Source organism: Betta splendens, chromosome 16, assembly GCF_900634795.4.
Source record: "Betta splendens chromosome 16, fBetSpl5.4, whole genome shotgun sequence".
Lineage (NCBI taxonomy): Eukaryota > Metazoa > Chordata > Actinopteri > Anabantiformes > Osphronemidae > Betta > Betta splendens.
This window is the reverse complement of record NC_040896.2, coordinates 5,172,950-5,200,602: the sequence shown is the minus strand read 5'-3', so window position 1 is coordinate 5,200,602 and position 27,653 is coordinate 5,172,950. Positions and strand designations below refer to the sequence as shown.

The 27,653-nt window shown below is 43.6% G+C and overlaps 2 protein-coding genes and 2 long non-coding RNA genes across 9 annotated transcripts in view; 1 reads left to right on the top strand and 3 right to left on the bottom strand.

Annotated features, from left to right (window-relative positions):
- Nucleotides 1-334: 334 nt before the first annotated feature.
- LOC114843051 (beta-2 adrenergic receptor) lies at nucleotides 335-8,490 on the bottom strand. Of its 2 annotated transcripts, XM_055503347.1 has the most exons (3): nucleotides 8,278-8,490; nucleotides 1,081-2,181; nucleotides 335-704 (listed from the first exon to the last, which is right to left on the bottom strand). In XM_055503347.1, exon 2 carries the CDS (start codon nucleotides 2,148-2,150, stop codon nucleotides 1,122-1,124), a length of 1,029 nt encoding a protein of 342 aa, XP_055359322.1. In that variant the 5' UTR covers nucleotides 2,151-2,181; nucleotides 8,278-8,490; the 3' UTR covers nucleotides 335-704; nucleotides 1,081-1,121. The 2 variants fall into 2 exon arrangements, with proteins under 2 accessions (XP_055359322.1, XP_028985085.1); XM_029129252.3 differs by having other exon boundaries at nucleotides 335-2,181.
- Nucleotides 8,491-9,821: 1,331 nt separating this feature from the next.
- LOC114843277 (uncharacterized) lies at nucleotides 9,822-14,985 on the bottom strand. Of its 3 annotated transcripts, none has more exons than XR_003783562.3 (4): nucleotides 14,634-14,985; nucleotides 10,200-10,575; nucleotides 10,010-10,087; nucleotides 9,822-9,931 (listed from the first exon to the last, which is right to left on the bottom strand). It is a non-coding gene; the product is annotated as an uncharacterized LOC114843277 (long non-coding RNA). The 3 variants fall into 3 exon arrangements; XR_003783561.3 differs by having other exon boundaries at nucleotides 14,680-14,983; XR_008692898.1 differs by lacking the exon at nucleotides 14,634-14,985 and adding an exon at nucleotides 10,709-11,031.
- Nucleotides 14,019-27,653, top strand: part of plekhf2 (pleckstrin homology domain containing, family F (with FYVE domain) member 2) — a 30,176-nt gene continuing 16,541 nt past the window's right edge. For 2 of the 3 annotated variants that reach the window (XR_003783560.3, XM_029129686.3), the window contains exon 1: nucleotides 14,019-14,210. Coding sequence is in view for 1 of the 3 variants with exons in the window: in XM_029129686.3 (XP_028985519.1) it covers nucleotides 14,129-14,210 (82 nt within the window). In the remaining 2 variants the exon portion in view is untranslated. Of the gene's footprint in view, nucleotides 14,211-22,383; nucleotides 22,614-27,653 lie in introns of all 3 variants that reach the window. The other variant, XM_055503348.1, reaches the window with a different exon arrangement.
- Nucleotides 19,036-21,394, bottom strand: LOC129603195 (uncharacterized). The gene is made up of 3 exons (XR_008692900.1): nucleotides 21,173-21,394; nucleotides 20,119-20,149; nucleotides 19,036-19,436 (listed from the first exon to the last, which is right to left on the bottom strand). It is a non-coding gene; the product is annotated as an uncharacterized LOC129603195 (long non-coding RNA).

Genomic DNA, 27,653 nt, shown 5'->3' with positions numbered 1-27,653 from the left:
GCAGAACCAGACTGATTTAAATCTGGGCCCTGAAGTGTTGCTGGGGTCAACACACTGTGAGGTAGTTTTGTTTAAATAGGAAAGTTCTGTTGAACAAATGCGACATTTAACCTGCAGAAAATAATAGCCTTGTCGAGGCTGGTGTGATTAAAGTCACCGCGGCAGCGTTCGCGGAGGGGGGGTGGGGGGTAAATAACATGGACGGAGGCCCACGGCCAGCAGTTCGATGTCAGGGCTGCAGATCCGCTCTTTGACGGCCACGCGTCCATCCTGATTCTCCTTTTGTTCTTGCTCTTGTTCCTCTTCTTGATCCTGGTGCTGTTGTTGTTCTTAGTTATCCTCCTGATCCTCTTCTTAAACCTGATCCTTATTCATGACATACAGTTCAGGCTAGATTAATCCCAGGAAGAACTGACACATTTAAAGGAAAATGTTTGTTCCTTGTTTCTGAATTCTTGATCTGATTTTGTCTCTTATATACAGCAAGAGACCTATGGTGACACACAATTATTACAGTCACCAGCTTTCATCCACCATCTTGTCTTTCTAGACTATACTAACCAGAAACCACTGCTTGACTCCTGTGCCCCTGGTAGGTCCCCATGCTTCCCCTCCCGTTGTGGTCAGTGGTTTTCACTCAAGTCAGCCTTGTCTGCTCACCACCATCACCTCCATTTATCTTTGCTCACACTCACACCAGTCATCTAGAAAGAGAGAAGGAAACCTTCACAAATGTTTTATTAGTTTAGACCAGATATGTGAAGACCACACATTTTCAGACAGACAGAGACAAGCTAACAAAGCCTTTACTGCCTGACTGATGTTCAACTGTTTTGTTCTTCTTGGGCTCTGTGGATGATGAACAGTCCTACACAGGATCTACATTTCTCCCATATTACTGTCGTGCACAGGAACCAGTTTGATCTTTAATAAATCACAGCGAGGTAAGGGGCTTTTATATTTACACATAATTATCTGTTACACAGAAGGTCTTTCACAGCCAAAATCTGTGACCTGAAAACTTTAATTAAAAAAGCTTTAATTTCACAACGGTGCACAGGACACGTCTCTTACACCTACAATGTGTAACAACAGTGGGAGACAAGCACTCAGCAACAGGGTCAGGCTGTGGTGTTTCTCTGGAAGGGCATGAGCAGCTGGTGAGCGTGAGTCCTAAACTTCTGGTCCCTCACGCTGTAAATAATCACATTCCAGCAACTGTTAGCGGCCAAAATCCAGAAGGCGAAAAAGGAGAAGTTGCACCATTTATTTCCCAGCACGTTTCCAACCACAAACACAGCAATGGGTGTGAAGGACACGGTGAACGCCACCGTTAGTGTCCCAATAGTTTTAGCTGCCTTGATGTCAGAGAAGGTAGGCTTGGAGGTGCTCTGGCACTCGGCTTCTGCCAGGTGTTTCCGGCGCTTGGAATGCTGCCTGATGCTGGACAGAGAGATGATGTTTATCACCACAGTGCCACAGAGGAGTGTGAAGTCAAATGCTGGAAACAGGAGTAGGATGTTCCAAGCCTGGCTCGGGAACTTGCCAATGGTTCCAAGAGCGTAGTTGCACATTCGACTGCAGGAGTTGTACTCCAAAGCGATCTCGCTGCTGAAAAGCATTGGAAGAATGGCCAGGAAGAAACTCCCCACCCAGGAGAGGACGATGAGGATCGTTGTCCTTCTGCGAGTAATCAGTGAGTCTTTGTGGAGTGGCCGCAACACGGCGATGGTCCTCTCAATTGTCAGCAGGAAAATTGTTGTTATGGATACCAAGGTGCATCCTGCAAAGATTGGTCCAATGATGCTGCAGGGATGAAAGCTCACAGACTGTGAGTTGTACAAGGTCCACTCCGGTGCGGAGTCAGTCACCATTAGGTAGACCTCAGCATAGATGGACAGCGGCACCACAAATACGCCCACAGCCAGATCGGCCACAGCGAGCGATGCCTTCAGGTAGCCCTGTGGCGTGTGGAAGTGTTTAGTTCCTAACACCACAGCCAGCGTCACCAAGTTCCCAAATAGGATGGCGAAGATGAGGAGTACCATGAAGAGCACCATGAGGATCTTATTGGCCAGAGTACAGCAGCACACGGTGCAGCGCGATGTTTCAGTTATTTCCAACATGGTCGGTGTGCTGCTCTCAATCATAGGATTCAGTGCTGCAGATTCATTTCATGACCTGAGTAAAAACAGAGAGAGAGAGGTTGGGTGAGAGGTTCAAATACTGGTCAGCCACAGTCTGGACATAGACGTTGGTTACATTAACATGACGGCTGACTGACGGTAAGCGTATCGCGTCACTTCCGGTTACTGAGGTTTGCTGCCGCTGTGTGTGTACAGCGTTACTCTCCGCTCTTTTCTAAATATTATCGTTTTATATCCGATAGCGACTGCTAAAAGTTTCAAAACAAGCTTGTAACACTCAAGCATCTTTTCCTTTCATTAAACGTCCTGCTAATTTACACTGTTATCTAAGTGTTTTCTCCGCTAGCGTAGCTCCTAGCTTACTTTCCTGCTATGGCTTCCCCCTTTTCCTCTCCCTCTCGCTCTGTTCGGTGCTCGGTGTGTCTTATGTTTAGCTTATCCTCCGCCTCCTTTAGTGATGGTAATGGTATCTGTAATAGGTGTACGCTAGTTGCAGGGTTGGAGGCGAGGTTGTTAGACTTAGAGTCTCGGCTTCGCACTTTAGAAAACAGGCCAGCTAGCCAGGTCCCTTTAGCTGGTGCGGAGCCTCCTAGCTTAGCTGCTACCAGTCCCCCGGCAGGTCCCAGGCAGCTGGGCAACGACTGGGTCACGGCTCGTAAGAAACGTAGCTTTAGGCAGGCGCCCACGGTGCACCACCAACCGCTTCACGTTTCAAACAGATTTTCCCCACTCAGCGACACACCCGCTGAGAAACCCACTCTGATCATTGGTGACTCCATAGTCCGAAACGTGAAGTTAGAGAATCCAGCGGTCATAGTTAGGTGTTTGCCTGGGGCCAGAGCGGGCGACATTGAGTCTTATCTTAAGCTCCTGTCTAAGGATAAACGTAAGTACGCTAAGATCGTAATACACGCAGGAGCTAATGACGCCCGGTTACGCCAATCGGAAGTCACTAAAACTAACATTGAGTCGGTGTGTTCGTTCGCCAAAACAATGTCGGACTCCGTAGTTTTCTCTGGACCCCTCCCCAATGTGACCAGCGATGACATGTATAGCCGGCTGTCATCGCTCCACCGCTGGTTGTCTAGGTGGTGTCCTGCAAACGATGTGGGCTTTGTGGCTAATTGGAGCACTTTTTGGGGAAAACCTGGGCTGATTAGAAGAGACGGCGTCCATCCCACGTTGAACGGAGCCTCTCTGCTCTCTAGTAACATGGCCATGTTGCTTAGTCCCCCCACTGCTTGACAACTCAGAGTGGAGCCCAGGACGCAGAGTCGCAGTCTTACACGCCTCTCTGCATGTTCTCTACAGCCGCGACCCACTCTTAGTCTTAGTTATCGCATAGAGACTGTGTCTGCTTCTCGACCACCTAAACTATACAAGTCTCAAACAAATCAAAGAGGAGTGACTTACCAGAATTTAATAAACATCAAAACAGTTCCTCTTACGGAACAAAGTAATAGTAAGCTAATAAAGTGTGGTTTATTAAATATCAGATCTCTCTCATCTAAATCCTTTTTAATAAATGACTTGATAAGTGACCATCACATAGATCTGTTCTGTCTCACTGAAACCTGGCTGCAGCAGGATGAATATGTTACTTTAAATGAGTCGACTCCAATGAGTCACATCAACTATCATGTTCCAAGAAGTACAGGTAGAGGTGGAGGAGTAGCAGCAGTTTATAAATCAGATTTATTAATTACTCCTAAACCTAAACATAGTTATAACTCATTTGAGAGCCTCACTCTGAGCCTTTCTCACCCAGACTCTAAAACTCAGAAACCAGTTGTGTTTTGTATTGTTTACCGTCCTCCTGCTCCATATTCAGAGTTCTTAACTGAATTCTCTGAATTCTTATCTGACTTAGTTCTTAGCACAGATAAAGTCATTGTAGTGGGAGACTTTAACATTCATGTAGATGTTGACAGCAACTGTCTCAGCACTGCTTTTAACTCCTTAATAGACACTATTGGTTTTACACAGCAGGTAAATGAACCCACTCATCGTTTTAACCACACCCTAGATCTTGTCCTGACATATGGAGTTGAAATTGATAATTTAATAGTTCTTCCCCAAAACCCTCTGTTATCTGACCATTTCTTATTAACTTTTGAATTTAGCACAACTGACCCTATAACAGCTGGAAAGAAATGTTACTATAGCAGATGTTTATCTGACAATGCTGTTGCCAGATTCAAGCAGATGATTCCATCATCTTTTGCCTCAATGTCTTGCAGATACACAGAGAACAGTCACCTTAATCCTTATGAACAGGTTGACTGTCTTGTAGATGATGCTGCAGCTTCTCTACGTACAATGTTAGACACAGTGGCTCCTCTGAAGAAGAAGACAGTGAATCAGAGGAGGTTAGCTCCGTGGTATAACTCAGACATCCGCAGTCTAAAGCAAAGGACTAGACAACTAGAAAGACAGTGGCGTTCCAACAAAATAAATGTAAACTGCATTGCATGGAAGGACAGTCTAATGAAATATAAAAAAGCACTTTGTGCTGCTAGAAAAACATATTATTCCTCCCTAATTGAGGAAAACAAAAACAACCCCAGGTTTCTTTTCAGCACTGTAGCCAGGCTGACAAAGAGTCATAGCTGTATTGAGTCTACTATCCCCTTAAATCTCAGCAGCAATGACTTTATGAACTATTTTACTAATAAAATTATCATCATTAGAAAAAACATTCAGCAGCGACTTCTTCCAAATGACAGAAAGCACTGTCTAGATCCATTAACTTTAAATTTATTAAATCCTCTGTCTTACCTAGACAGCTTCTCCCCCATAACTCATATGGAGTTAACCTCAATAATTAACTCTTCCAAGTCGTCCACTTGTCTTTTAGATCCAATCCCAACCAGATTACTCAAAGAAGTTCTACCTTTAATCAGCTCATCCATATTAAATCAAATCAACCAATCTTTACAACTAGGCTATGTACCACAGGCTTTTAAGGTGGCTGTGGTCAAACCTCTATTGAAAAAACCAACCCTTGACCCTGGACAACTAGCCAACTATAGGCCCATTTCAAATTTACCCTTTATTTCCAAGATTCTGGAAAAAATCGTGGCTAAACAATTATCTGACCACCTTAGTGGGAATAACCTGTATGAAGATTTTCAGTCAGGATTTAGAGAACATCATAGCACAGAAACAGCTCTGGTTAGAGTCACTAATGATCTTCTATTAGCTTCGGACAATGGTCTAGTTTCTGTCCTTGCCCTGTTAGATCTTAGTGCTGCATTTGATACAATTGATCATCACATTCTATTACAGACACTAGAACATAGAATCGGGATTAATGGAACAGCATTGGGATGGTTTAAATCCTATTTGTTGAACAGATTCCAGTTTGTTCATGTTAATGATAAATTCTCCACACGCACAAGGATTAGCTATGGAGTTCCACAGGGTTCTGTGCTGGGTCCAATTCTGTTTAGCTTATACATGTCTCCTCTAGGTGAGATTATTAGAAAGCATTCTATTAATTTTCATTTTTACGCAGATGATACTCAGCTATACATGTCCTTGGAACCAAATGAAACAGATCAACTAGTCAAAATTCAGGGTTCTTTAAAAGACATCAAATCCTGGATGTCCCAAAACTTCCTTCAACTAAACTCAGATAAAACCGAGATTCTTATTGTTGGGCCTAAAAATCTGAGAGAGACACTATTGAGTCAGATAGCCACCCTGGATGGCATAACATTAGCTTCAGATTCTACTGTGAGGAACCTTGGTGTCATGTTTGACCAGGATCTCTCTTTTACATCATACATTAAACAAATCTCCAGAACCGCCTACTTCCACCTTAGAAATATAGTTAAAATCAGAAGCATCCTCTCTCAGAGCGATGCAGAGAAACTGATCCATGCATTTGTTACCTCTAGGCTGGACTACTGTAACTCCTTACTCATAGGATGTCCTAACAGCTCCTTAAAAAACCTACAGCTCATTCAAAATGCTGCAGCCAGAGTTCTGACAGGACTTAGAAAGAGAGATCACATTTCTCCTACATTAGCTTCTCTGCACTGGCTGCCTGTAAAATGTAGGATAGAATTTAAAATTCTCCTACTCACATACAAAATACTCAATGATAAAGCTCCTTCTTATCTTAAAGACCTTATAGTTCCTTATGCTCCCAGCAGAACACTTCGTTCTCAGAGCGCTGGGCTACTTGCGGTTCCTAGAGTGTTTAAATGTAGAACAGGGGGCAGAGCTTTTAGCTACCAAGCTCCTCTCCTCTGGAACCAGCTCCCTCTTCAGGTTCGAGAAGCTGACACACTCTCCACCTTTAAGATTAGGCTTAAAACCTTCCTTTTTGATAAAGCTTATAGTTAGAGATGGTTCAGGTCACTGGCAATTATTGTTAGTCACAGGAACCATCTCTTAGTTAAGCTGCAATAGACATAGACTGCTGGGGGACTTAATTTATACACTGAGCTCCTAAGAATCTCCTAGATTCACCTCTAATGTGAATTTAAACAGATTAGCGAAGTAGCGCTACCGCAGGTCATTCCTCCCCACAGCCGTAAGACTGTGTAATAGAGTACTGCAGTGACAGACAATGTGAATCACATAGCGTACCTCTTCACTGTTGTTGTAAAACTACCACATCACATTCACATCACTGTACCTTTGTAATGTTTCCACATGTGTATTTAAAGTATTGTGTTTTGTAAGACGTGCGATAATAATAGTAATATCCCATACCCATAGTCATACTCATACTCATGCACAACATATTGCACTTAGTCTTGCACAGTATTTTAAAGAATTAAAGTTAAAGTTAAAGAATGTTGTCACTGTTCTTTATCCTTTTTTTCTTGTTTGTTCTTTGATAACTGTCAATCCTGTTTTATTGTGTAGCATTTCCGGTTACTAGTCTCATCCCGTTAGCTCCAGCCTCCCTTCCGGTTGTCATTACACACACCTGTCTTGAATCAGTCATCACTCCCCTGTGTACTTAACCACCACCAGTTCCCATGACCTGTTGCCAGATCATTGAATCCATGACTTCACTTTGCAGCATTCTCTCGTTCAGCTTACCCCGTTGCCGGCCTGTTTTCGTGTTCCTGACTACCGCTTCTCGTCTGATCCTGACCGGTACTGTAAATCCGTTATCTCTGTTGTTGAACTCTGCCTGTTACTGGAACTGCCTTAGCCTGTCGATTCAAACCTGGAAATCTGAGCCCTCTGGTTTTGACCCACGACCGTTATTGGAGCCGATCACGCCTGTCCCTCCTGTACTTCAATCCCGTGTTTAACCGTGCATGACCTGGACTGTCTGTGATTACGAAAACTGCATTAAAACCCTTGAACTTTCCATCTGTCTGTCGCCTCATCGCTGTGCATGTGGGTCCGATCTCTGCCAAAACCTGACACTATGGCTGCTGCGAACAAAAGAATTTCCACATTGTGGGATAAATAAAGTTGTATCTTATCTTATCTTAGGTCTGACGTCAGTTGACGCGCGCTCGGCTCTGCTCGCACGTGAGAGCAGGTATTATCAGGGATGGATGGATGGATGGATGGATGGACGCTACTCACTCCAGCGGGATAAGAGCTGATGTCATAATCTGGCATCACAACAACATCTGCAGTAGTAAACAAAGCACAGCTGGCGACTTTAATCCGCACACACGCATAACTACACGTTACAAAGTCCAGCAGCTTCCTGGAACCTCCCAGGCCCCGACTTAGATTCTCGGTGGAGGTGTGACAGCGCACATTAACTCCCAGATTCATGTTGGACGCTTTGATATTCTATAAAATACAAACTGTGCTCGGGTGTTGTTGCTTGTTTTGTCTAAGTGTCAGACGTCGTGCCGCAGTCGTTTTTGCTGTTGTTCGTCCCAATCTACAGCATGCAGAAAGCTTCTGCACACCCAGCCAATAACCCCCATGAAACGTTCGCTCTCCGCCGCAGAGGATGCGCCCCGAACGCGCGGAGCTTTTTCCCTCTGAGCCGTTGCCACCACAGACACGCTTATTTCTGACGCACGGATGCTTTATGTTCTAGCGCAGAAAAACTCCTTCAAACACATTCTTACACAGCGCCAACTTGCGCTCGGTCCCACATTTAACATATAGAAGTATTCCAGGCAACTCCACTCACGTTCAGCCCCAAATTCCTCTCAGGAGCACGTCTCGTTGCCTCCCTTATCGCGTCCCGCGAAGTCCAGGGCTGCAGCATTCTGTGCTTCCCGGTGCGGAGACGCTGGTCCGGTGCGCGCCGCCGGCTGGATGTGGAGGCAGCGCTCCGGTCCGCTCGGCTCCGGAGCAGCGACTGAGGGTGTCCTGCTCTGGTTTATCCACTGGCTGAGTGTTCTGATGACAGAACTCGACTCCTCCTCCCGTACGACGCTTTGTGAGTGTGTGTGCAGCCTGAAAGGATATTCGCCCAGGATTCATTAAAACCACCGCAGCCACAGGTTTGACCTCAGTCTCATTTTGGTTTTAATGATTTTTTTTTCATTTTTTTCCAGCTCACAGTGAAACGACACACCTGTTGACATGTTCCTGCACTACACTTGTAACAGCTCAGAATAACAGTTCATCCATGGCTGCACTTGCTCCACAGCTGTTCTTTTTTTATTGCTGCTGTTGGATTCCTTGGTCTCAGATGGGGAAGGTGAAGATGCACTTTAGTCTAAGATGAGTTGTAACCACCGCTAAGCACTGCTGCTCTGTGCAAGAGCCAGGACCTGTCACCATCTTAACGACTCACCAGACCAAATAGTCACCAGGCGTTCTAGCTGTTTGTTTGGTTTTCATTGAACTGGTTGCTGAGATAAAGACCATTTAATCATTATTTCATTCTGTCAAAGGCTCCATCAGAGACAGAATGAGTGAGAGACAACAAACAGGCGATGGTTATTGGATTATGATGACAGAATGAGGCTGAGGAAGGACAGTTGGGCCTCTGGAGTCGTTTCCCCTCAGCTTCTTCTGTAAAGTCCCGTATTTTGGAAGAGCATTATTAGCTCCAGGTTCGGCTCCAATCCTGCTCTGAGGAACAAAAGCAGAATAATCCCGTATTTTTCTGCGTAATCCCTAATCTAGAGGTCGCAGCAGGCAGCCTGGTCCAGCTAGTCCTTGCCTGAGACATGAAGCAGTGTTTTTTTTATTATTTGGGGGGGATCATATCCTGGCTGGAAATCCAGCCCGACCCATGACCCGGGGATATACCGAACCACCCTCTGCGGTCTGCGTCTGTCCTGCTTAGTGCCTAACCAAACCACACAGTGATTGAGGTGCAGAGGTCAGACTGGATGATGACCGCGTAGAAAATGGTCAGCAGCTCCTAGGGCAGGTTGAACTTCCTGAGCTGTCCAGGAAAAGTACAACCTCTGCTGGGCCTTTATGTAGACAGTGTCTATGTGGGGGGCCCACTTCAGGTCATGAGAGATTGTGGACCCTAGGAACCTGAACAAGTCCACAGTAGACACTTGTTGTGGATGGTGTGGGGGAACCCTAAGAACAAGGTAAATCAATGCAGCTAATTGCCGGGGGCCAGAAATAATGTGAAAACCCAAACAGTTTTCCTTGAGATGAGATAAACACAGTATGTCGACAGATTTGTTTTTCTGTTGCAGCTTCTGTTCAGCCTGTGATAATTTGTTCCTCAAGAAAACATCTCTGACACTTTTAACCAGCCCCATCGGTCAGTTATGCTTTTAATGTGAAAGTCATGTACAGCCTTTTTAACACCAGTATTGGTCTGAATCTCATTTTAGCAGCCTACAGGTGACTCAGGAGCCAGTGGAGGGCTGAAAAACAAAAACAAAACCTTGTTCACCCTCAGGAACAGCCAACTCATTTACAAAAGAAGATAAACTTATCATTACCTCACTTTCACTCTCTGACACATTAAAATGAAGTGAAAACGGACGTTGAGCTGATTTCTTCCTCTGTTGGCAGCTTTCCTGCAAGAACAGCACAGACGCCATCGCCTCTTGAGAACCAGTCGCAGGGATGAAATGAGCTATGAGCGAGGCTCAAGGCTCTTTAAACAGACAGAAATAGTGTGTGACTCACTGTTTCTGTATTCCTAAAATTAGTGTGTATGAAGTCCTGCCTTTCTACTCCAAAAGCCAGTCGCTGGATGTCTGAAAGAGGCCACACACAAGTGACAAACCTTAGTACAGAATTTAACTGGAATCGCAGAGCTGAGTGGTGTTGGTGTGAGAAAGCTTCTCCCAGCGAGGCACCATCAGCCTGGCGATGCCCCGGCTGCAGGATTGAGGCCTAAGCCTTAGTCATCAGCTGCCTGGCACTGGTGCTGATGCTGCTCTTCAGCAGATGTAAGTTGCTCCTGACGTTTGTGGCTGGGTGAGTCCTATGGCATATCACGCTGGCTGTGTGCCTCTTCTCCTCTCTAGTGCCTCTTCAAACTCCTAGGACTCCTGCCTTTCTACAGAAAATAAAACATGGACAAGTGTGGGCTATTACTGCTGAGCGCAAAATGCAGGTCAAAGTTTCATGTTGAAAATACAAGCACATAATTTGTTTCTTGTGTGTTTTTGTATCGGTGAATGCAAACATACGTCATAAACCTGAGTTGTGTAGTAAGCAGGGAGCCCATTAAATGCATGATGGGTTCCATTAGTTTTATCAGCCCTGTGCCGCATCTGCAGGCTGACATTCTACCTAAAGCTCTTCTCCTTTCTCTTCCTTTTCTTCTTCGTTTTCTACATCTCCTTCCTTTGCCTCTTTTTCTTCTTCTGTCACCAGGTGGCAGTATAGAGTCTGTCCCACCTGTCAGGAGTTGGTGAGGAGTTGGAAGAGCTGGTTGCAGTATCACTGCACCACCTGCACACACAGTTTAGAGCTTCCTTGCTGTTCTTAGGTTCATGTTTTTTTTCACCAGTATGTGATCTGAATTAACATGAAATTTCTGTTCAGCCTGTGATAATTTGTTCCTCAAGAAAACATCTCTGACACTTTTAACCAGCCCCATCGGTCAGTTATGCTTTTAATGTGAAAGTCATGTACAGCCTTTTTAACACCAGTATTGGTCTGAACCAGTATTGGTTCATCCATCCATTTTCCCAGTGACCCCATACGTGGGGTGACCCCATACGTGGGGTCACAGGGGTGCTGGAGCCTAACCCAGCTGGCTATGGGCGAGAGGCAAGGTACATCGCAGGGCAACACAGAGAACACGGGGAGAACATGCAAACTCCACACAACTCCACAGGACTGCCTCTGGGAATCGAACCCAGAGCCTTCTTGCTGTGAGACGACGGTGCTACCCACCGTGCCACCCCACACCTTGATTTTACTTTTGCTTTGGCTTCACCTTGGGCCTAATGTCTATTTTAACCATCTGAGCCCATTCCCCGAGCCCTGTGCTCTTCATCATAGTATGAGTCTCGTTCCACATCTACCTGATTGGTGAAAAATTTGTGCTTCCATCATTAATTTATTCATGTTTGTCCTGTAGAGGTCTAGAGCTTCTTTGGTCTGTTCTTTTCTGTACAGAGTCTTTTTCCTTACGTTCATCTTACTACAATTAAAACTGACTGAGTAAGTAATTGACTCAGCAACAAGAGCTGTTTGTCTATTAGCTCAGCGAAACTAGTTTATGACATTCAGATACACACAGGTTGTGGGTTTGAATCTGTCGGAATGCACAGAGCGAAAGCAGCAGAGGCCAGAGGGGACACGAGGCTGGAAATCGTTCCTCTAGACGCGGGGGAAGGGCACATCACCATGGTGGATTAATTCCCTCTGACTGTGACTGTGACACATTGGCGTGTCTGTGGGGAAGGACGAGCACTGAAGCCCTCCCCCTTCTCCCGTTTATGTCCCGCTACTGCCAGGTCTGTTCTGAAGTTGAAGCATTATGTTCGGTCATGCTTGAAAAGATCTGGTTGCATTTTTAGATTACTTTATGATGAAACACTTACTTCTAGGCTAAATTCAATAAAAGCGTGATGAAGTGTGACACATACTGAGTCTTTTGTTGACCAGAAGGAAAACTCCTACTGTTGGACTCTGATCACAAGTCTCCCACTACAATGAATTCCGTTAAGAACTCTGAATATGGAGCAGGAGGATGGTAAACAACACAAAACACAACTGGCTTCTGGGTTTTGGAGTCTGGGTGAGAAAGGCTCAGAGTGAGGCCTCTACCTGTACTTCTAGCAACATGATAGTTTATATGACTTATTGGAGTCAACTCATTCTCAACATTTTCATCCTGCTGCAACCAGCTTTCAGTGAGACAGAACAGATATATATGATGGTCACTTATCAAGTCATTTATTAACAAGGATTTAGACGAGAGAGATCGGATATTTAATAAATCACACTTTATTAGCTTACTGTTACTTTGTTTTGTAAGAGGAATCGTTTTGATATTAAGTTCTGGTAACTATTAATTTTTTTTTTTTGGCACATGTCTGTTGTTTTTGTTCAGTGTTATATCGCTACTGCAAACAAAGAAATTTCCCCATCGTGGGATTAATAAAGTCTGATCTAATCAAACATAATCTCATCTAATATATATATAGTTTAGGTGGTAGGCGAGCAGTCACAGTCCCTATGCGATAACTAAGACTAAGAGGGGGTGGCGGCTGTAGAGAACATGCAGAGAGGCGAGTAAGACTGCAACTCCTGGGCTCCACTCTGAGTTGTCACGTAATAGTTAGTAGTTTACTTCCATCTGTGCCACCTATCCAGGTCCACTGCAGAGGGGCAAGTCTGTCACACAGCTGCTGAATCAACTGAACTGTGGAACATATTTGTATAATAACATAATATCTCTAATGATAGTCTCTACTCATAATTGCTCTTGATCCAGTTCACGGTCCATTTCTGAGCTAAAGCACTGGAGCCACTACCTGGCGTATTGAGTACTCTGAAAAGCTAATTAAAATTATTTTTTACCTTCAACAGAGAAGGTGAAATGTAAGATTTATTTATCTACTTCTAAAATGTGTCCTTAGATCAGTTTGATTCGGTTGATATTAATCGACTAAACTGCACCCCCCCCCCGAAATGTTCAGTTTTAAGTCAGTAATCACTTGGATCCTGTTCTGTCAGAGACGTAGGTTTCAGGTGACATCTTGATTCTCTTAACGTCCTCCCACGTGGGACACGTCAGGTTCGCCTTTTATCGGTTTAAGAGTGTTTTATAGAAACTGGCATAGTCCAGATAATATGAAACATGTTTTTAGCTGACATTTTACACAGTAGCTTAGTCAAAAACAGAAAAACAGTATTTTTTAAAAGAGTCAGCGTATCTGAAGATTGCAGTCAGTTGCCTTTCGCCTGGCGAGCCGTTGCGTGTCTCGACTTGTTAACGGCTCCAAACCAGGACCCATCTCCTCGCTCCGCTCCTGCCGCATTCACTGCACGTGGGAATATACGGTTGCACAGGCGGCTGTGCTCGGTCCTGGAGTGTTATGCTTGTTAGAATGCCTGCAGTGAAAATGTGTGACGCATGATAATTTCTGTCCTAACAAGCCATTTAAAACGCCGAATCAAATCAAGCAGATGCACAATTTACTGAACAAGTGTGGCTCTGAGGTCAATACAATCATTCTGAAAAATAGTAGGAAACACCTACTCACTACCTAATTGATTTAGTTCACCAGTAGAACGTAATACTGTGTGATGAATTATACTTTTACAATTGATCATGTGTTTACATGAGCAGAAGAAATGCACACCTTAAGTACCTAAGAAATAAATACACTGCGGAATTTTCCAATTTTGACAGTTTGAACATAAAGTGACAAATTATGACTATGCGAGTATAAACCATGGCATGGTTGCTGCCCTGGATGGATCAGCCTGCGGGGCAACTAATAAAGTGGCTGCTGCTGTACTTATTTCCCAAACAGTGGGAATGACCGAGTGTTCGGAGTTCCCTGAACGCAGCGCGGCTGCGCTGCCATGTTGTTGTTCTATTTCGGGGCAGCGGCGGAGTTTGGAGCCTTGCTGCCTGTGGACGGTCTATGAAGGAGACGCACCGCTTTTTTCGCCTTATCTGGACTACGACACAGATCCGAGCCACGAAAAGTTACCACAGGACGCCAGGTATGTTTTTTCCCGCTGCCAAACTTGTGTCCGCTGTCAAACTTAGAGCGTGGCTCCGTGACGAGCCGCCGCGCTACTTTTCTCACTTGTGCTAACGAGGGCAACGCTAGCCGGAGCTCAGCGCAGCCCGGGGGGTTGTTCGACAGCCACGGCTACGAGATTCGAACGACCACGGGCTGTGTCGTTCGCGGCAGGCCGAGCTTAGGTAGTTGGCCTTGATTCCAGCGGAGTTTAACTTCGGAGTTAGCATGCTAGCGCTGAGCCAAAGTTGGGTGGTTCTGTAGCAGAGTAAAGTTTAAGTCATTCTGTGGCGCAGACGAGAAGGAACGTCCACTCGTTCAGCCTCATTTACGACATGACTTAAAGTGTCTTTGTTTATTGGCGTTTGGCAGCAGTCCCTCCCTCGCATTAGGCGGTGAGTACCTAATAATGAGGCTCCCTCCAGGTATGTCTGGGCTGCCCCACCTACCAGGTGAGCTCCTGCGTAATCGTCACATGCTCATCCATCCATCTTCTGCCGCTAGTTCCCATGCGGGGTCGTGGGTGGGGGCTGGAGCCTATCCCAGCTGTCTTTGGGCGAGAGGCGGGGTACACCCTGGACAGGGCACGGGCAACATATAGAGACATAACCATTCACACACACACTCACAACTACGGGCGATTTGTAGTGACCAATGAATAATGACCTAATGCATGTCTTTGGGAGGAAGCCGGAGAACCCGGAGAGAACCCACGCGAACACCGGGAGGACATACAAACTCCACACTGTAGCCCAGTCACATGCTCAGTGGAAGTGAATGTGCTCCTGCTGCTGGTAAAGCTCTTCGAAACCACAAAGGGGAAGCGCCTCAGTCACATTTGGACTTGACGGATTTACTTTGCTCTCAGGCTTCTATTTCATCAGGTCACATGAACGTATCTAGCTGTAGTTTAAGTATAATTCTTATGTCCATAAACGTGTCACATCTTTACTCTCCAGGCCATTGGCATATTTGGCAGTTTTAGTTATGTTTGGACGTTGACTTTAATGACTTTCATATATTATTTATTAATTTTACAGTTATAAAACTCAAAATATAGAGGATCTAAACACACACAATTGGACACAATGGCTCCTTTCCACAGTTTCACACAGTCTAAATATGGGATGTTAAACAGTCAGGTGCCATAGTAGGAAGGTTGTTTTGAAGAATGACACAAAAAGCCACATCTTTCAGGTAGAAATCCCTGACTTTCAGTGTTACATTGGTACCTGATCAGATGATTGTTCATTTGTTTACCAGTCCAGAGAAACCTGGAGGGAAACAATGACTTTTTAATTATTAGGCTTATTAGATCGACATGGTTTTATTTACAACCAATCGCATATTACCAATAGATGTGTAGGACAAAAGTTTGCTGCTTTGTCTTACATCTGAGTGCGGAGTTTAGTCAATTGACGCGCTGACATGTAATTTTGTAGACTTGAAACCAGACCCGCGATACGGAGTATTGATCAAATTCATATAGAATAAATCAGTTTAACTCAACAGAATAGGAGACTCAGGCCTCATGGTGCTCTACATAAACTGGATTTAAAATCCCCATGTGAATAGTTTCCGTCTAGATGGGAAAATCTGTGATAGAACTAATATGTACAGAAACTATATTTGAATATGAATAGTGTAGCTTGTGCAGGAATGTCTCGACCCGAAGGTAATGAAGGAATGGAACAACAGTTGTGGTCATGGTCTAACAGAAATAAGTTCATACAATATTTAGTATATATTTGTGTACTAAAAATGCGAACAATACACGCTCTGTGTCCCTGAGTGTTATGTGTATTGTCGTCTTCTCTCATTTTAATCGTGAGGGGGTAAAAGGCCATTGACATAAAAAACATGGTTCTTACCTTTTGTCATTTCAAATTTTACAAAATGTTAGTGTTTTTAAGTTGACAGAACAAAACTCCCAACTCAGCAACGACCACAGAATTCAGTAGACCAGCACTAGGATTGGAGTAGTTTTGTAGGTGCATTTGCAAGAGACTGGTGTGCACGCACAATCTGCAGAGGATCACAGACCTCACAAACTCACTGCATGTCAAACCATCTCTAGCAGAAAAAAAATTACCTGGCCCACAGTGTATTTAATGTCCAAAGCCCTGCACTGGCAACAGGTTTTGGATAATGTCTGTCTGTTTGCACTGGAGATATGTTAACACAAGATCATGGGACTCTAGCTTTCACGCTCCCCTTTGGTGGACAATGATCTTTCTAATGACCTCTCCACTTGTTTGGTGATTGTTATACGTAGTTCAGTTCAATGAGACTGAAAGTAAAACTGTCATCTTGATGTAGAGGACTTAAGAGGAAACCTCAGGTTTCTGATTTACCAGGAAGGATGAGTGACTGTCCCATTTTACTTCTAATCCTTGACTATAGCAGTTGCTGAACCACACCACACACACCTATGGTAGGTAGGTAGGTAACCTGCCCTGTGTGGTGCTCGATCAGCTTCTTGACTGAATTTGCCAGTGACTGCTGATTCAGTGGACCTCCCTACGTCGTGGTTATGTCTTACCATGGTAAAACTAGTTCTCCCAGCTGATGAGGACTAGGTCAGGTGACGTCATGCACCTGACAGGTTATAATTACCGGTAGGAGGTCTAGTCTGGCTTCCTGTATAATCCACACTTGACACACTATCCAGTGTGTCTCCATTTATAAATCGGTGCAGATTACATGGATAAGACGATCAGGTCACCTGGCCGATTTCAGCAAATCCTGTCATTGATTCATTCGTTTGTACCCTGAATAGTTTGCTGTTTTTCATTCTGTGTGCAGGCCTGTAGGGCTGTATCCTCTGTCTAAAGACTAGGCTTGGCTCAGTGTGTTCTCTAGTGCATACAGCTCAGTGTTGTGCAGATGAGTAGAATCTGTTTAATATGATGTCAGCAGGCATCAGCTATCTGTCATGCTGAAACGTGTTCATTCACATTTGAATAATCATGTCACTGCATGTTGATCCCTTGAAACATCCCTAGATGTTCACTAACAATGTTTTAGGAGTCATGTGGGTGTTAGTGGCTTATATGATAGACCCATCTTTTAAAATTGTTAAAATATTTACTTTGTGAAAATAGTTCGAACAGTGGGGCAGTAACTCCAAACCAATAGCTGACTCAACCTGGATCCTGCTGTGGTTTTCACCATTTGTTTTTCTTCTTAAAATGAGAGTGTGTCTGTGCTGGATTGCAATTGATAAGCCGTGATATTTCAGGTGTTATAAACAAGCTTTCCTTAACTCTGCCTGATGCAGCATTTGGGCTTAAAACATCCCAGACTATCTTGTGGACAGTTAGTCTAATAACTGTTTAACAAAGCAACAGCATTTAAAGCTGCTACAAACTTTCAACAGCTTTTGCTCGTTTAAGTCACATGATCATTACTCAACGCTTAAGTGTTTCGTAGTAAGTTGTGGTTTCACTTCTCTCTGGGCCTCAGACAGACCGTGAACAGCGCCGGGAACCTGCATCACAGTTGGTCGGTGTCAGTTTGTAGACAGTTCTGTGGCTTTAGAGTATAAAAATACACAGTATTCCACAGCGGCTATAGACCTGTCAACAGGAAGCTAGTGATGGGTGATTGTTTGAATAACTTGGTCAATCAGTCACATATGGTGATAATCTGAGCATAGAAAACAAGTGCAGAATTTCAGTTCAGGTCTGCACGAGGAAGATTAATCAGGTGCCATGATATTATGCAAGGTTGGCCCGTTCAGCATGATAAAAACATCATCCTCATGCTGAAATTAAATCCTAATTAGCAGCGTAGCACATCATCACATTTGGAGGGTTCATTAGTTTATTTATAGGTACAGTTACGTAAATGTCTCATTTAGCTAATGCTAACTTTGACCCAGTGTAGCTCACAGGGTCAAAGAGGCACAGAGGCTGTGGAATCCTTGAGTAGCCATGAGTCTTGATTGGGTTCCTATGTTGCCATATGAGGCGGCAGAACCATACCTATAGGTAAGTGATTCAGGTGGAGTCATTAATTTACTGATCTTTTAGTTTTTATCTGGCTGCAGTTTTTTCTACTATCAGTCTACAGGGCTGACAAAGCAGTCTGGAGCTGTATTTTCTATCAGACTGATTCTTATGAATGAGCAAACTTCAATAGCTAAAACCCATTGTTTTCAACAGCGCATGGAGAACACTGTCTTGCTTGTGCCGCTGCTTTGACATAATTTTATTTAAAAATTTGTTTAATATTCAAAGACCAAACAAAGCATTGGTTCAAATTATATATTGACCTAACATATTTTTACTGTTTTTTAGTAATGGTTTTGATATTATCTGTACTATAGTATATAGTATAGTATACTATAGTAATATTATGAGTCAATTCAGTCAATCTTAGGAGCCAAGTAGTACTATATAACTAATAGAAATGTAGTTTTTTGACCATTCTTGATAAACCTGGCAGTAATATGTTTCTGCATCTCAAGTTGTTACAGGTATCTAGCCTATAGAGGCTAGTGAGCTGGTTCTGGGGATTCCTGGGGTGAAGAATTTGAGTCGTCATCTTTTCATGTGTGGTGTGTAGATCAAGGCAGATGGATAAAACACACAGTGTATGTTGGATTTAGACCACCTGTGGAATAACTCGCTTACTATTTGAGCAGAACAGTGTTCTTGTCTGTGCAATACTCATCAAGAATATTTTTAAGCGAATTAATTTGTATTATTTACATATGCTTTTTTCTTATGGTTGGTTCACTTTTATAGCTTACCATATTAAAAAAAGAAAAACATGTAATTTCAATACTATGTTTTCCTGAATAAAAGTGTTTTACCCTTTATAAAAACAGAGTTCAGTATAAATAGTCAAAGCCAACTTTATTGTCAACCAGAAAATGCACCAGTACTCCAAAGCTGGAAGAAACTGTTATCTTCACAATTCATCCTCATGTGCAATGTATAGGTTACTGAGTGAGTTGAGAAGCCTGGGGGTTTGAGGAGAGAAGCTTTTGCAGTGGAAGTGCTTGATGTCCTGGGTAGGTGGTAAACTTGGTTATGTTGGAGATTTGTTTCTGCAACAGGACAGGTATAGTTGTAGACAGATGACTGGGGAGATGTCGTGATCTTTGTTCTCATCACTATTTGGAAGTCTTTGAGCGGAAGCAGTGCTCTACCAGATGGAAGCTGTGGCTGTCCTCACCATCACCTCATGAAAAAAGGTACTGCAATCAGAATTGTAGATTAGTGAAATGTTCAGTATTTATTATGTAGGTCATACATGTAGGAACACACAATACCAGACTAAAAATTAAACCACACACAAGAGGTTGTGCTAAAACAAGAGATAAACATAGTTGTAACAATTCAAATATAAAATCTAAACAACCTATCTACAATCTATCTCTACCTTCCCTCCTGAGCTGAGTGGCAAATGTCTGTGTACCCACAGTTTGCAGTGCTTTGTCTATTTGACAACCTCCTTGCCTGTGGGTAATTGGCATGTGCACACATACAGTATAGAAAAAGACAATGTTACATTTACTATAAATTGTATTATTGTAATGGTACTAAAAATATAATGGCTATGGTACACAAGTTAGGTAGGTAACTGACCAGATAAGCAGCACTTATTGTACAGGTGTAACTAATTAGCAACTAAGCTTGGAACACAACACGGTTACCACACATGTTAGAATTTGATAGAACAATGACCCAAAATCACAAGTCGATTTAGGCTGTGACACAGGACAGGGTATTATTTGGTTTTATTTGCAATGTCCTATTGTACTGATCACCCAGCTGTTAGCTCTGAAGTGCAAAGGGCTAATGGCACGCTAATGGCTAACGCAACACAAATAGAAGCAGCAGTTAGTGGAGCTGCCTTATATCAACCGTGCCGCTTACCTCTATGTGTGGCTGTAGTCGTAAGCAGGAACTGCAAAACAGCAGGAGCACGATTAGTTGTCTGTGTAGTTGATAATTGTGAGTTAATGGTGTGCTAGTAGCTAACAGCTCAGGTGGTCCGGACGATCACTCTCTGGTTGTACACATCTACACACACTCATATCTAATTACTAGCTAAAGTTTTATTATACATGATATTGCACAGATTAAGATCAACCCTTACAGAGAGAGGAGTTGTACAGGCTGATGGCCACTAGTAGGAAGGATCACCTGTGGAGCACCTAATACTGATCAGCCTCTGGCTGAAGGGGCTTCTCTTTCTAGCCAGCACACTGTGTAGGGGGTGGAAGGTGTTGTCTAGGAGAGGCTAGGATAAGATACAGCATGTAGGGGGTCTATTTCCACCCTCAGAACAGAACCAGCCCTTCTGATCAGTTTGTCCAGTCTGTTACTTTCTGCTTCATTCATGCTGCTGCCCCAGCAGACCACATCCTAAAACACTGGCCACCACAGACTCATAGAACATCCTCAGCATGGAGCTGCAGATGTTAAAGGACCTGAGCCTCCTCAGAAAGTACATCCCGTGCTGACCCTTCTTGTACACAGCTGAGGAGTTCTTTTTCTAGTCCAGTTTATTGTCCAGGTACACTCTCTCTGTCTCTCTCTCTCACTAGAGCTGTCAGTTCATCCATTTTATTATCCAGTGACCTCACATTAATCTTCTCACCTTCTCTTTTTACAGCGCCCTTCTTTGGTCTCTGTTCCCTCCATGAACTTTTTTTCCTCCTCTGCATCCCCTCCTTTTCCTCCTAATTTCATCAGGAAGCTTGATGTTTCAAACCGCATGATCAGAGAGGGTGCACCTTTTAAATACTAGGACTAATTAAAGACAATCACATGCAGTAGGTAAAAAGTAAGGAAAAATACAGAAAAGACAATAAGACAGCGATCGAGACTTGCTGCAGTAAGGCTCGCGCCTACACACGTATGGGTTAGTACATTTTAAAACAGACAAACTAACACATTAACACATAAGTATCAAGCATGTACTTACTGCAGCTAGTGGATGAGGGATTGCAGGAATTGATCCTTTCTTTTTAATCAGAGCTGAGAAGAAAACCCAGCATTTTAGCACGCTCGTTCTCGAAGCAGTCCCTGGTGAAATGAAATGAACAAACAGACTTTGTTGCCGGCGCTGGCCCATTAAAAAGTATCCCACAAAGTCCTCAGGATCTGTTGGTAGGTTGAATAGGTTTTGACCTCAAAAAAGGAGGAAATGCACTTCTACCATGCTTAGTCTGTGTAAACGTGCCCATAGAGTCTTAGGAATGCTCCAGAATGTCTAAAAAGTAGATTTTGCATGATTGGTTCCTTTTAATGCACACAAAAGTGTTAGAGCTGTCAGGAGTTAAAGTTAGTGGTATCTGGAATATTGGCGCCCAAAAGAGGAAGGAAAGATGAGCTACAGCAGCCTCTACCAGCTGCTCGGTTGATGTCCGGTCCATGTCGATGCATTGTGTTTCTAGTATTAGTCTATGAAGTAGACTTCACACCCGAGGCTCTTTGTTGACAGTCACGTTCATGTCTCAACATGTAACTCATCAGTTAAGCTATAGTTTGTCTGAACCTGTCCTGCAGCTGACGGTAATGGCAGACTGACTCTCTCAATGTTCCAGCTTTACCTGGGACAAGCAAACCCTGACATTGCTGGCTAAGCCTACGTAATAATAACATTTTTAAACTAGAAAGTGACGAGTTACAGTTTCCGTCTTCAGACGTTTACAACATATTTAGTGTCTCCTTGCTGCTCCAGACAAAATACTATCTCTATCGTGGGGTGAATATTATCTTAATAGCACATGGATTTCCTCAGAATCAGCTTTAATGGCCAGGTTTGTACAGGACAACCAAGGAATTATATGTGGTCTGACTCAATCTTTGTTTCCTCTTGTGACACAAAAAAGCACATTATTTACAATTTTAATTATAGCTGTTTACAAAAATGAACAAAAAGAATATTCAACAGCGGTTATTGCACATTTATGTTTGTGTCTTTGAAGAATCATTGAGTCATTGGATTGTGTGACTGGTAGAGTTCAGCTTAAACAGAGCCTGGGGGAAGAAGCTCACTCTGTGTCTGCTGGTTCTGGTGGCTATGGCTCTGTGAAGCCTGCCAGAGGGGAGGAGTTTAAACAGTTTGTGTGCGGGGTGTGAGAGGTCAGCAGTGATGCTGACAGCCCGTTTTTTGAATCTGGCCCACTACAGGTGCTCAATGGAAGGAAGCTCAGTCCCTGACAAGACCACCCTCTGCAGTCTGTTTCTGTCCAGCTTGGTGGCTGTACCAAACCACACAGGGATGGAAATGCAGAAGAAAGACTGGATGATGGCCGTGTAGAAGATGGTCAGCAGCTCCTGGGGCAGATTGCTTGCTGAGCTGTCTCAGGGACTTTAGGTCCTGGGAGATTGTGGACCTTAGGAACCTGAATGAGTCTAAGGTAGACAATGTGTTGTTGTGGATGGTCGGGGGGTGGGATCTTCCTGAAGTTCACTGTCATCTCCACAGTCTTGAGCGTGTTGAGCTCCAGCTGGTTCTGACAGGACCAGCTGCTTCACCTCCTGTCTGTATGCAGACGTATGACGTCCTGGATGAGCCTAATGATGGTCATGTCGTCTGCATACTTTAGGAGTTTCACAGACGGGTTCCCTGAGATGCAGTCGAAAGTATAGAGGGAGAAGAGCACCAGGGAGAAGACACATAATGTTGATTTTGAACATCAACAAACCACAAACCAGCTAGGGAGATCAGAGTGTACACCACGGAGGTGTGATGCAAATATCCCAAAATCCTCAAGTCTTCTCTGCTCTTTTGTCCCTTTCCCTGCCCATGTGGAATATCAATCAAATTGTTTGTACAGCGTCATCTCTGTCAATGTGTGTGAATGTTTACATTCTCACACCTGCATCATTGGCGTCTAATCAGAGAGGAAGGAACACTAAGCCTTAAAGACAAGATGCACTCCGTTTTACAGCATTGGGTCTGGTGAGGAATCAGATAATAGCAAGCCAGAGTCCAGGGTGTAAAAGACATAGATGACTCATAAACCATTAGTCTGTTAGCAAACTTCAGAAGTTTGACAGACTTGTGCCCACATTTGCAGCTGTTTGTATACAGGGAGAATAACAGGGGTGAAAGGACGCAGCCCTGGGGGGATCCTGATGGTCCAGGAATCCGAGACAAGCTTCCCCAGCCTCACATACTGCTGTCTGTTCGTGAGGAAGTCTGTGATCCACCTGCAGATGGAGTCAGGCACATTCAGCTGGGAAAGGGATGGAACTATTGTGTTGAAGGCAGAAGTCTACAAACAGTATCCTGGCGTAGGATCCTAGACTGTCCCGATGCTGGAGATTGAGGTGGGGGCCCTGTTTACAGCATCATCTACAGATCTGTTGGATCTATAGGCGAACTGCAAGGGGGTCCAGGAGGTGGTCCGTGACGTCTTTGAGGTAGGAGAAGACGAGGTGCTCAAAAGACTTCATGACTACAGAGGTCAGGGCCACGGGTCTGTAGTCATTGAGTCCTGTGATTCTGGTCTTTTTGTGGACAGGGATGATGACTGAGGATTTGAAGCATGCTGGCACATATGTCTCCAGTGAGGTGTTAAAGATGTCTGTGAACTCCGGAGACAGCTGGTTGGCACAGTGCTTCAAGGTGGAGGGGGAGACAGTGGCTGTGTGCAGCTCCCCGGGGATGACTGCTGTGGTCAATCAAACTTTGTTGGGCCCTGTTGTGTTATTGTGACATCTTTGTTCCACTTGTCCGCTAAGGAAGTGAATCATCTTATATTTGGGGGGAAGGCTTAATTGAAGTGTGTCCTGACACTTGGAGACCAGAGTCTGTAAGCCGAGAGAGGGCATCGCTCCTAATGAATTAATCATTGGGTTCATCTGAAGCTGCTGCTGTTTCCCACAGCCAGTCGCCTGCACTGCATTGGCATGCAAGACGACGGACTCCCAGTGAGGGTTACCAAACCCCCATGTGTGTAAAAATAGCCTCCAGTTTCTACCTCTGCCTTTTCTCTTGTCATTCTTATGCAACTCCTCCATCCCATTGGTTCATGATGGAGTTGGGGTGATGTTCTGTGGCACTGGAGTGTAACTAGAGTATTAAAATTTGAGAGCTGCTCTCTCTACTACATGCACTGATAGCTAAAACGTCTTAGGCAGAGCTCCGGTTAGGAGTTGGTCCGTTGACGACTGTGAAGGAAGTTAAACGGTGGCGTGGGTAAATCAAGCCAAAAATCATCTTATGTGGAAGACTTAGCTTTGTTCTGTTGTTGGTTGTTGCAATAGTAATCTGACTTGGTCCATATCATCCAGCTAATTGAAATACATTTGCTGTGGTATGTGCTATCTGCCATTTTCTCCCATGATGCTCTGCTTCCTGGTTCAAAGACAGAGAAGCAAATGTTGTGTTAAGTGTATGCTGCCCTGGATTTATCTCTGTGCAGATGGTGATTGATGTGTTTGTCCCTAGTGATAAGCAGCTCGTGAAGCACGCACATATGTAGTGCAAATGTAGTTTTGCAATTCAAGAGAGCATTTAATGTTCAGATTTTGTCATGCTTGCTCTCAAAACCCTTCCTTCACTTTAAAAATGCACTCAGATTTCTCTGCTCAAGTTCAAATCTGTACTTGCGCTCTCAGATTTTTAGTGCTCTCGCCCAAATCCTCCTCCTCGTTTCTTGTTTCTGCTGCTTTCTCTCAAAACATCTCATCCAACCCCCCGCCCCCCCAAAATACAACAACAGAAAGTGGACTACTACTACATAGTATGATGCTATGTTCATTCTATTTTTCATAAAAGGCGACCTGGTTTTTTTTGCGTAATTTAATTTTAACTTTGTACAGAGAAAATAAATAAATCCATCTGAGGTCAGGTGACTGCCGTTATTGATGTTGAAGCTGACAGAGAAATGGAACTACATTATAATATATTTTGTTGAAATAAAGTTGTCACCCTGTAAAGTCTGCATGTAGGTCAAGCCCAACAATGTCAGCACCAGGTTTAGTTCGTTTAGATCGTTAGTCAGACTGATAAGTGATCTGTTGCTATTGCAGCTCATTGGGTGCAGTCTCAGGGTCAGGACAGACACCAGCTGAGGTGAACGGCAACAGATTCTCTGTGCAGATCCTCCACTGATTTGTTTATTTCTTTGCGTTTTGTCTCACCTTTTTCTGCGGCTAGCGTGGGGAATCGAATGAAACATTTGTTGTTGCTGTGCTCTTCTCTCTCTCTATCCTCTCACCCCAACTGGTCGAGGCAGATGGCCGCCCGGTCGAGGCAGATGGCCGCCCACATCCAGCCTGGTTCTGCTGGAGGTTTCTTCCTCGTTAGAGAGGGAGTTTTTCCTCTCCACTGTTGCTGTCAAATTAAATGCTTGCTGTATGTGGGATTTGTTGGGTTTAATTGTGTGAGGTCTTAAACCTTACTTTGTAAAGTGCCTTGGGATAACTTTGTTGTGATTTGGCGCTATATAAATAAAATTGAATTGAATTGAATTTGTTTGACATCTGTCTGGAGATACAAGTCACCTTGGACACATTGCTCAGATCAGAAAATGTCGGATTTTCCACTTAACTCCTAACATTACTAATCTCCCCTTTTACCTCATTAAAACAATGAATCAATTTCCTCCAGTGTAATAAACGGGTGCTGCGTCTGGCTCCGTGCTCCGGACTCGAATAATCAAATTTTATTTATTAACATTGTAGTGTCTAGTCAAAAATCACAGCTTTAATCATGGTCTGATGTCTCTCTATTATTTCATTGTGCTCAAACTAACGTAAGAGCTAGATGGACAAACCTACATCGTATAAAAAAATAAAAATCATGTTGAACCGTTAATGCTTTGTGTCTACTTGCGTTAAGCTATCTTAATTAATTACCACAGTTAGCAATGCCATTAAATACAAAATAGCTCTACGATGTTCATAATTTCCATAATAAGTGACGTTACTGCTTTCAATTAGAGTTTTAACCAAAATACCATCACCGTGTTCCTTTTTATGTTCTCTTTGCTTCTCTTCCACATGGTAAAAGTAAGCGTCATGGCATTGGTCAGCAGCCCTGGCCTCCTATTGGCTGGTGATTTTTGATCATGGCTTATCTCGGGTCGTAGAAGCAAGAGTGAGCAGCAAGAACAGAGAGCGAGGAGGAGGATTTGAGCGCAAGTGCTGTAAATCTGAGAGTGCGAATACAGATTTGAGTAAATCTGAGCAGGGACATTTCGGATACAAGGGAAGGATTTAAAAACAAGCATAACAAAATCTGATCATTAAATCGTTAAAGTGCGCTCATGAATTGAAAAACTATGCTCTTGATTAAAGATAGCAATCTCCCTCCATATTCTTCGTCTTTATCTTTATGATGATGATGATGCAATTAAAGATATAATGTAATCGGTGTTACTTCGATCTATATGTGGGTGTAAATGGAAACCTTAAAGGAAAACACAGATTTTCAATAGGGGTTAACGAAAACAACCTTGGGTAATGTTTAAGAATGAGGGGACTGTGGTGGAAATTTCCCATAAACAAGCAGATGAGAAAGTTGTCTTGGCAAATAAAAAAAATAGTGGGAAAAGCAAAAACATGGATGTTGATTATGAAAGTTTTATTCAGACTCAAAATCCAATATACCATACATTTGTCAATTGGCAATGCAATATTGTCGTTCAAATTGAAAATGCATTTTGCATTTGGCAGTTCAGCACAGTCTAATATTTGTGGTTAGTTGTATGTTACGCTGCATACACATGCATAAAGCTACAGTTGTTAGAAAGTGTTTGTTTGTTGTTTTTTTTCTGGTTTGTCCTTGGCCTTCTGAAACCAGTTTAGACTGCTGCTTTGTTTACAAGCAGTACAAAACTAATGGTCCCTAACACACGTACCCCCGTCAGCAGTAGAATCCACAGTGGCATCCCAGAGGAATCGGCAGCAGTGAAGACGATATTGCGTACAAAATAAAGTAGTAATATTGAATTAGTTGCTGCCAGCCAGTTAGAGTTAATACACAAGCTAGGATTAGCAACATAAGCTAACGCTACCCGACAGTCTAAAACACTAAAAACAGCAGCCTGTAACTTTAATCAAATGCCAAAGCGTAAGTTTAAACAATAAAAGGTTGAATATATTACTTACTCAGTGCTTATTTGACCATTCTGTCGAGGCTGTTTTTTTTTTTTTCTGGTCTGTCCAGCAGTGCAGAGACACAATGCATCGGGCCTTTGCCTCTGCCCAACGCCGGCTCCGGGCTTTCTGCTGTGGGCTGCCAGGGCAGCCTCATCCTCCTCGAAATGGCGCAACTCGTTGACGCTGATGTATAAGTTTATTTAGAAATCAGATTATTTATTTCACATCAATAGTCTTGTTTTTCCTCAGAGAGCTTGGGTCATGAAAGGCATCCGGTGTAAAACACAAAAAAACAACAACCATGTGAATAAGCTAAAAGGAGTTACCTTTTACAGCAATAGTCT

Excerpts from the sequence above, each read along its gene's own strand:
- LOC114843051 (XM_029129252.3), bottom strand. The coding sequence starts at position 2,150 with ATGATTGAGAGCAGCACACCGACCATGTTGGAAATAACTGAAACATCG.